Source organism: Brachionichthys hirsutus, chromosome 3, assembly GCF_040956055.1.
Source record: "Brachionichthys hirsutus isolate HB-005 chromosome 3, CSIRO-AGI_Bhir_v1, whole genome shotgun sequence".
Taxonomy (NCBI): Eukaryota; Metazoa; Chordata; class Actinopteri; order Lophiiformes; family Brachionichthyidae; genus Brachionichthys; species Brachionichthys hirsutus.
The window spans coordinates 6,891,092-6,900,294 of record NC_090899.1 but is presented as its reverse complement, the minus strand read 5'-3'; the positions used below and the strand labels follow the sequence as shown (position 1 = coordinate 6,900,294).

The 9,203-nt window shown below is 41.9% G+C and overlaps 1 protein-coding gene across 1 annotated transcript; it reads right to left on the bottom strand.

Annotated features, from left to right (window-relative positions):
- Positions 1-3,535: 3,535 nt before the first annotated feature.
- Positions 3,536-8,846, bottom strand: tbrg4 (transforming growth factor beta regulator 4). The gene is made up of 10 exons (XM_068760321.1): positions 8,421-8,846; positions 7,986-8,306; positions 7,510-7,684; positions 6,966-7,123; positions 6,759-6,869; positions 6,299-6,443; positions 5,535-5,777; positions 4,969-5,080; positions 4,718-4,832; positions 3,536-4,049 (listed from the first exon to the last, which is right to left on the bottom strand). Exons 1-10 carry the CDS (start codon positions 8,844-8,846, stop codon positions 3,948-3,950), a joined length of 1,908 nt encoding a protein of 635 aa, XP_068616422.1. The 3' UTR covers positions 3,536-3,947.
- Positions 8,847-9,203: the final 357 nt, after the last annotated feature.

Here is a 9,203-nt window from a genome sequence, read left to right as displayed (position 1 = left end):
AAAATTTAAAGGGAAAAAAATCATATTTCCTCTATGTTTGAGTTTCTGTCTCTCTTTCCAGCTCATCGTGCACTATTGCACATCTGGCCAAAGGCAAAAGTAACTAAGTAACTGAATTACTACATTATCTGTCATCTTCACCTTCTGAATGACATTTTCATCCTAATATCTGTCATGAGCAATGGGGAAATTGCTGAGATGGCATGGTGGAATTATTGAAATAAATTGGTGAGTACAGATAGTCTTGCATATGAGCAAGAGAGCAGGAGATGGAATATGATTAGTTTCAGTTCTAACATTAAATCATTGTCTTATGTCCTGTTTGTCATGGATCTAACACAAAGCTTCACATTGAGATAATTGCTAAACAATGTGATGGAGGCCTCTTTATGTCATAGGGAGGGAACAGAGCCTTCCTTTGGTTCCTTAAATGGGCCATTGCCACGGTGACCTCAATCCACATGCTGATTATAACGCTGAAGAGGCTCAGCTCTGTGCCAGCCACAGACACACACAGACACACACGCACACACTTGCTCTGCCAGGAACTGGCATATTGCTTATTAATTCATTGTTGTTGTTTTTTTTATGCGTCCCCTCCTTTTGTCTCACTGCCTAAACATTTCTCTCCAATAGTTTTCATATCTAATCTTCACCTCGCTCTGTTTTATCGTGTCTATATAAATGGCAGCCTCTCCTTGTTTTGCCTTTAGCTGTGACTCCTTGCTTCCTTATCTTTTGCTCTTTTTCACATCATAATATATCTCCATTGCTTCTTCTGCCTCGCTGCCCTGACTGTTGTGGTGGCAGCTGCAGTCTTCAGCGCTGGGCTTCCCTGCCTGATTACTAGCCCAATTATAAGCTGCATTTGTTTTTGTTTTTGCTGAGGGAGGCCTCGTAGGCTAAAACCTGCCACTCATGAGAGGAATAATGCACAATTAAGCATGCATCAATGCCTTTATATTCTTAGCATTGGGAAGTGTGCTGTTGGAAATCTCTTTTGCTAGGCTGCTAAATAATCCATTTGCATGTATATCCCTGCTAGAAAAACAGTTTCTTCGGTGCAGATTCTGCATTGCAAATAGCTTAAAAACAGTGCAAGTGTCTGCCTCATCCGCTTTGTTGCACAGCATAGAAGTCTTCCCTGGGGGGCAGCAGTGAAATCAAGTGGCTGGTTTGCCATTAGTGGAGCAGGCCGCTACAAACCGAGCAGACTGGAGCTGCGTCATAGAAGCTGCAGCGCTGGCCTGTCAGCCCCCCCAAGGGCCATCTCGATTGCATTGTTTTTTTCCCATCTGCCATCTTTGTCTTATTTTTCAATCAAGTTATTTTGTCCAAGAAGGCTGAAAATAATTCCAATTTAAAGAGCCAAGATAAAGTAGGATAATTTCCAAAATAACGAAGTATACAGTATATACAGTATATTACTTATAGCAGGGAATAGACAGGGAGTTTTCTTAATAGTCATTAAAGTCACCGATCCAAACTCCATGGTGTTTACACTGCAAAATACGCCGCAACCTGCAAGCTGTACTGGGTGCAACGAGGATGGCAAACTCCCATTTTGCCAATGTAAACTGTGATCAAGATGATGCTATCAAAATCCAACTTGTATTTTTCTCTTCGTCTTTTCAAATTACTTATTTCACACGTTACACAACCAACAGTAGAACCCATTTTTGTGATCCTGCAACACAGGGTGCTGCCGTGATGCTGTGTCATGTTCAAGCTGAAGCTTTGGGGGGGAGGGGGATTCCGCTTTGGGTGGTGCCGGAGCTAAAGACAGGACAGGGGGGGGAGCAAGGAAGGCAGGCAGGCTTCAGGAGGAGGGAACTACTGGCTTGCATCCTTTGCTAGGAGCTGAAGGATGGGAAGGGAGGGCGGCATTCGATTTGGTGAGGAGGGGAATATCCAGCTGAATCACAGATTGCTCAGACTGCACATGTCAACAGACGGAAAACAATGACACTTCCCCACATGCTATTTTCAAACAGATGCTGCTCAACACTGGTAGCATAATATATTCTCTCTATATCTGCCATTTCAATGAAGACGACTCCCCTCCTTTCTCAACTCCTGCTACTCCACACGATCAATCCTCTTCTCCTCTGTGTTACGCCATGGCCCCTGTTAAGCAACCATCTATCTATCTATCTATATGCTTCGTCACCTCATTCTCTATCCCCAGAGGTCCTACCTGGTCCAGGGAGCCCTGCCTCCTCAGCTCCCTGCTCTGGATGCTTGTCGGAGGGGACAGCTCTGTGTGTGCTCTCCCCTGGCATGTTTCTCGCTGGCTCGCTTTGGCTCTGACGCACCAATAAACCATAAAGCTGGAGCGGACAAGGTGAGCAGAGAGAGGAAGTGAGCGAGTGAGCGAGAGAGAGAAGGCGGCGAAGGGGAGGGGAACATGGATGCTCAGCGACCCAGCATTCAGATCTTCCCTGCAGCACGTGTCTGTCTGTGTGTGTGTGTGCGTTTGTGTATGAGCTGGAGAGAGAGAGAGAGAGACGGGAGGAGGTATATGTCAGCCTCTCCCTGTGCTGCAGTACAGTGATGCTGCTGTTGTGTGTGTGTGTGTGTGTTTCAAAGCCTCATGATCCAGTACATCAGAATATGTATATTTTTGTCTATGTGTGCAGAATCTAAAAGGAAGCTGCAGTATTCTTTCTAGATGTCTAATTCCTGCCCCCCCCCCCCCCCCCCTCCCATCTATCTTCTCAGCCAAGCTATGACTGGATGCTGGAAGATGATGTCAGCAGTTTTGCGCTGCTCTGTGCTGCCCTCAACCTTGGCGTAAAGGACCAGTACTGCAAAGTAAAAAAAAAAAAAGATTAAGGGAAAAAAGGGAGGGGGTTCACTGAAACAGTCAGGGGAAGGAGAAGGTGAAATAAAGACAATGAAAAGCTTAGAAATGAAACCTAGATTCTTATTACTCTTTATCTCATTCTCTCCATCCCAGAGGAAACCACAGCGAGACGTTTAAAGGGCATCTGCAGCATGTCTGCATCTCGTCTTCCTCTGCACGACTCTTTGTTTTGTTCTCCTCTTTTTTTGCTACTTTTAAATTCAACAAGTGAAAGGAAAATAGATGGAAACAGACAGAAACAGAGGGGGGTGGCATCACTGAGTCATTTGATTAGTAAGAGTATAGTTTCCATGGAAACATTAAACTTCCCATGATAGAGCGCCAGCTCAGCAGAAGTGCTGCTTTATTTACAGTTTCTGTGTAATCCAGGCAACCTCAACAAAAAAATCTATATATATCACACCTGCTGGTGTAATTTCATGCATTTGGTATTAATAATACGTCCAAGTTTTTCCAACAAGCTGGATACTTTTCAATATGCAGCGAGGTATTTGCAAATCCTTTATCAAGTGTCGTCTCCATTCACCTAACTCAAATAACTGGATGCTGCAACCAACTAATTAAATAACACTAACCACTTCCCACACCTGCTGATATGACAGAGCGGCGTGCCATCAAGTATTAGATTTAGTCAATCTTATAAGAAATGACAGATCAAAAAATGGCAGTAAAACATTTTATTCCCACACAAGGATGATTCACATTGATAATTAAGCTATTCCAATCTATTCAGAAAATGCAATATGTGGCCAGGATCAACAAACGGCCCTGGCAGTTCTTCTTTTCATGTCACTTGCAGATGTAAAGACTTTACTTTCAATCGACATTCTATTCTGTTTATTTTTGTTGCTCTCTCTTGCTTTCATCACCATGGAAACAGGGAAACCCCTGTTCCCTGTGTGTTGCCAAGGGAACCCGACTGGAAATGTCTATATATTTTTTATTCAGACAAATATGAGATTACTTTTCTGCAAAATTGGATCCGAGCATGAACGTGGGTGTACATGAGCATTCCTCGTGGATACATTTTGTTGGGAAAGCTTGGATTTATTTGAGTCTGCAAGTTTGCTCATGACTTGGTTCACTTGGCCATGTCCTTCGCAACAACCTTGCCTATTTTATCCTTCAGCCATCCCAGTTTCTGCCAATCTGTCCTCAACTCCAGCCACTCGTAATATGGAACCTGAAAGGGGACAAAAAGGGATTTATCTGATAACATTCATTTAATGATCAATAGAGAAAGAGACTTTTACCAGTGAGAGCTGAATAAAATGCAACTTTCAAACTTGTTTTTGTTATTTCTAGAACTAAAAATTCAAAGCTCCTGCTGATGGGAACAGTCTTCCATCCTCTGTCCGCTCTATAAGCTCTTCTATGTTCAAAAACTGCTACTGCTATATTTTCACAATGCATGCAACTGCCTTTGACTATTTTGTTATGTATTTTATGTATCAATTTTTAATGTCACAACAACTCTAATTGTTGCTTTCTCTGACAGTAGAGCGCCATGTGTGCGCTATTTGTGTGTGTTTGTGTGTAAGGAGTGTGTTTTGTTTGCATAATGTCTGTACTGCTGTATTTTTGTTGTTGGAAATGAGATGGTTTGATCTCAAGGGGTTTACACTCTCAAATAAATAAATATATTTAAATACATATACAGCTGTTCCATTGGTGCATGCGTGATTGTGTGGATGGTTCCTGTTCCTAATGATGCCTTGCATGGTACGAATTCTTATGCGAACAACTGAATGCTGGTTGGTGTAGTAAAGTGGTTTGGATGACAAGAAAAGCTAAATATAGGGACAGTCCATTTAACATGCGCAAGAAAAGATGGTTTATTCCATCTCCTACCTCCACTATCATGAAGCCAGCCAACTGAAGATGCCGCTTCATCAAGACAAACCGTCCCATGAGGTCTTTACTCTTACTGCAAAAGTTTGGAAATTCCCAAGCCAAGAAAGCAACCCTAAAGACAGACACCAAAATGGGGGTTTAAAGCTGGAGCAAAAAAAAACAAAATACAAATGCAACATTCAAGGTAAGTAAAGTAAGACATATTTTTTAAACAACTTAAGCTTGCACATTTCTCCTTTATGACTCACCGCAGTGACCCTGCAGGTAAAGCCCGATCTCCTCCTCCGCTGGGCAGATGAGGGTCTTTCAGCATTGCCAGGCTGAGTAGTTTGTTGTCACCATCTACTAACAGTTCACCATCTGATTAGAGAAAGGCAGACACTTATATTACAATTTGAACAATATTGCTTTAACAGCAAGAGCCTTGCAGATTCCCATAAATAAATAATGGTTAGCGCTGCATGATCTCAGAATATACACTATATTGCCAAAAGTAATTGCTCAGCTATCCAAATCATTGAATGTAGGTGTTCCGTTCACTTCCTTGGTCACAGGTGTATATAATTAAGAATGCAGACTACTTCTGCAAACATTTGTGAAAGGATGGGTTGTTCTCAGGAGCTCGGTGACTTCCAGCACGGCACAGTGCGCAAAAGTCACCAACAGTGACTGCAGTCAATAGCGGCAGACCTCCAAACTTCATTTTAATTTTCAAATTAGCTCAAGACCAGTGCGTAGAGAGCCACATGGAATGGGTTTCCATGCATCCAAGCCTTACATCACAAACCTCCCCTCGTTTCCATGGCTCCCTTACCAATAATCCATCCATACACAGTTTGGACACCAGTGCGAAGCGACTCTGTCTTCCCAGCCACAAAACTCTGTAAAGCGTCTCTCAGACTAATCTGCAGGGGGGTGAGGGAGGTGCTGGTGACCGGGGAAAACATGTCACTCAGGGAGGGAGGAGAATGAGAAGAGACTGAATGCTCTAACTGCAGAGAAGCAGCAATGTGGAGGAGCTTCAGTTTGTAGTTCTCCATTCGAACTGCGCTGGCCCCTACAAACCAAAAATGAACAAAAAACATTAAGTGCTGAAAAGTGCTATTTAAAACCACAAACTACATTTTTTTCAAAATGTGGGCATGTCTTTTATTTAATCTTAATATTTCATATAATATGATATTAATTATTACAGGATGCACCAAAAGAATATTATAGATGAATATGTGCTCCTTTTTTTTCTATATATAAATATAAAAGCAGTATTTGCTTAAATTTGTGAGGCTGGAAAGGAAAATATTTGACACTTCTGCTTGATAAATGATAAGGATACCGGTACACTGATTGTTGCTGAAACTATACACAATATATTTAGTATTGATCTACAGAAGGCCTTCCTCCTGATCATGGCTTTTTAATAAGAAATCTAGTGATGTATGGGATAAGAGGTACGTCTTTGGAAGACAACAGTTAATAGAACGCTTCATACTTTACATTAATGATAACTGATTTCTCAAAATCTGTCATTTTTGCAGATGATACAAATGCGTTTTATTTCTGGGAAGCAATGGTTCTTACCTGACATTTGTTGAATATAATCCTGACGTGTGAGAGGGATGAGATAGTGAGGCTTGGCCTGCTGCAGCACACACAAAGACCACACCACATCTGTACGCAAGAAAGGCTCAAGGTCTGCGAGACAGTCCTCCAGCACAGGGTGAATCTTCACCAAAAAAACATACAATATATTAAAAGCGGCATGTTTTAAATTATGGTCAGAATTTGAGCTAATTCTAAAAATAATGGGGGTGGCAGAATATCACTATAGTAACGCATCCATTCTTCTGACTCTGCTGCAAGTCACTTGCTGTTGGCTGTAATAGTTATCTATGGACTTCGAGTTGCTAACCCCAGAAGATACGTCAACAATGCAACTCAAAAATAAATAAACTAAACTTGGAACCATAACATACAAATTGTACCTTGAAGATAAAATGTAGAGGCAACAATGAACAGTAACTCGACATCATTTAATTACCTTGCTAAAGAACTCGTCTCCATTGCTGGGAAGAAAATTCACTCTGGCGAAAGTCATGAGCAGATTACTGATCTGATTAGTACTGTAGTTCTGACTGTTGTCTATGTAGTGCTGGTGAAAATATAAAGGAGGGATCATTATATTACATAATTTGAAAAATGAATCAAAATGAACTGCATTGCTGACAGTCTCTGCGGTGTTACCGACCTTAACGAAGGTGTCAAAGAGGGGGATGTGCAGCCATTTGAGGAAGCCCAGCGATTTGCAAAAGCGTGTGACATCAGCTGGGCCGAGTTTTGGAACTTCAGGTAGCACCTCTGAGGCCATTCGCTCAAACAGCTGAGGTTGGTGGAAACCCAGTTTCCCTGAAAAAGGGCACAAGAAATGCTTTAACTGTTAACATTACAGAATATAATATATATGCTACTATCCATTCTGAAAAGTCATTCAACATCACTGCATAATTGTGAACATATTAAAGATTTGTTTTTTGAAACTATCAATCCAAAAAGATAGAAAAATAAAGTTAATGAAATGAAAGAAATAGAAGTTAAATCACACATAATGAAAAAAGAAACTTCAGTTAAAAACGGTCACATTTATTATATTGTATATATATATTTTCTCTTAACTAGTTTCCATTCCATTACATGAAAGAAATATACAGAATGAAAAAAGGGAGCATTAAGACACGCAATGTTGGCGCATACATGCCATCGCTGCTACCGGACATGCTAAGTTTTGCTATTACCATAAGCGAATGCCATGTCTATGATCAGTGGAGGGGTGAACTCTGACGAGGGCTTCCGGAGAAGATGGTAGGACAATGTTCTGAGCAGCGGGACAGGTCTACGGCTCTGAGCAGCCAAAGACAAGCAGATTTTGCTAATTTCTTGTGATGTAAAAGTCTCTGCAAGTTCCAAAGCCTGCAATAAAAGACAAGACAAGAGGACAGCACTATGGTTTGAGATTCATGATGCATCGTTTATAGACATCTTCATTCTGTGAAGAGAAATGGACTCTCGAGACTTCAGTTATATTCCACATTGTGTATTGATTAGTAACCGATTATCATTGCGTTTTCTTCACGGCATGCTTTAATTTCGCATTATCAAACACATATATCTATAAGTTCTTTCCTGTTTCGCTAATTTCTTGACATTACATGATCCCAGTCACTACCTCTGTCAAAACCATTATCAGTGATGGATTATTCAACTCTAATACCTTGTCTTGAAGTCTGTCCAGAAAGTAAGGTGACATGCTTTGTCCTTTGGCCATCAGCGCACTGACAGTTCTAGGACTAGCCATTTCAGTCCAGCGCAGCTCCAGCTGCTTCAATGCAGCATTCACCACTTCCACATCTTTCTGTGTTCTCTCGCTGAGTCCCCACTCTGCCAACAAGCCCAGCTGCTTGTAGGAAAGCTTGCGAATTCGCCACAAGATCTCCGTCTTGACAGAGCCGGGCGCCGAATCAGTGGAGGGTAAACCCATTAACGAGAGAGCGTGCCAAACTGACACTAGAGTGCTGTTCCACACATAATTCACCTGGATAAAAACACAGACACAAAAACAAAGGTCAGAACAAGGGCTTGGACAAAGATGCGAGTAAAACTGAGAAGATGATCATGGCACTTTATTTCTGTATCAGGCTCAACTTACCTGACAGGATATGATATCCATCATTTCCATTACCCTTGAATCATTTGTTACGTTGGGCTGTTGGTCCTCAAACTTGCCATTTGTCCTGAGCATCAAGTGGGTCCATCTAACCAAGGCCTTAGCTGTTTGTTCAGCACTTCCTCCATACTCCGCCCAGGCCAGCAGGATGTCATCCGGCACTGTTGCCTTCTCTAGTACTGAATCTAGCCTTCTGGATTCAGTAATATATCCACGCGTGTTTTTTTGGGGAACTATTCCTCTATCACACATCGACGTCACTGTGACTAGCGGCCATCCCTGTGCCCTATGAAACGCAGGTCTATCCAAAAGTATAGGCAGGCGGGCAGCAGCATACGCTGCAGCCGGAGTCTGGAAGGAGGTCCGGCAGGCCAGACCGGCACATCGACCAAAGAGACGAGTGGCCATTGCGTATTGCACAATGGCCAAAGGTGAGAGAGGGGGAAAAAAACAAAAGAAAATTCTCACAGTTCAGCAGCTGGAGTCACCATCCCACTCCCAACCTAAGGGGGCAGAGGGGAATTCAGCTGTGGTTAAAAGAAAGGTTGACATGAGAAAAAATTAATCCACGGTGACAGAACTGTAACTTCAGTCAAGGTAGTCATGCATGGAAGATAATACACAGTGAAAAGTCTGGCATTCAAAATCTGATGTTTTTAGATGAATATCGCTATCATTATATTTCATTGATGCAGATGTTTTTTTATTACAATTTCAAACTGCACTATAAACTGCTGCAAAGTTGAATTCACTGCACTGCAAAAT

Excerpts from the sequence above, each read along its gene's own strand:
- tbrg4 (XM_068760321.1), bottom strand. The coding sequence starts at position 8,846 with ATGGCCACTCGTCTCTTTGGTCGATGTGCCGGTCTGGCCTGCCGGACC. Across the intron at positions 8,307-8,420 it reads TGGATATCATATCCTGTCAG|GTGAATTATGTGTGGAACAG; the intron begins GTAAGTTGAGCC and ends GTTTTTATCCAG. Across the intron at positions 6,870-6,965 it reads TCTTTGACACCTTCGTTAAG|CACTACATAGACAACAGTCA; the intron begins GTCGGTAACACC and ends TATTTTCACCAG.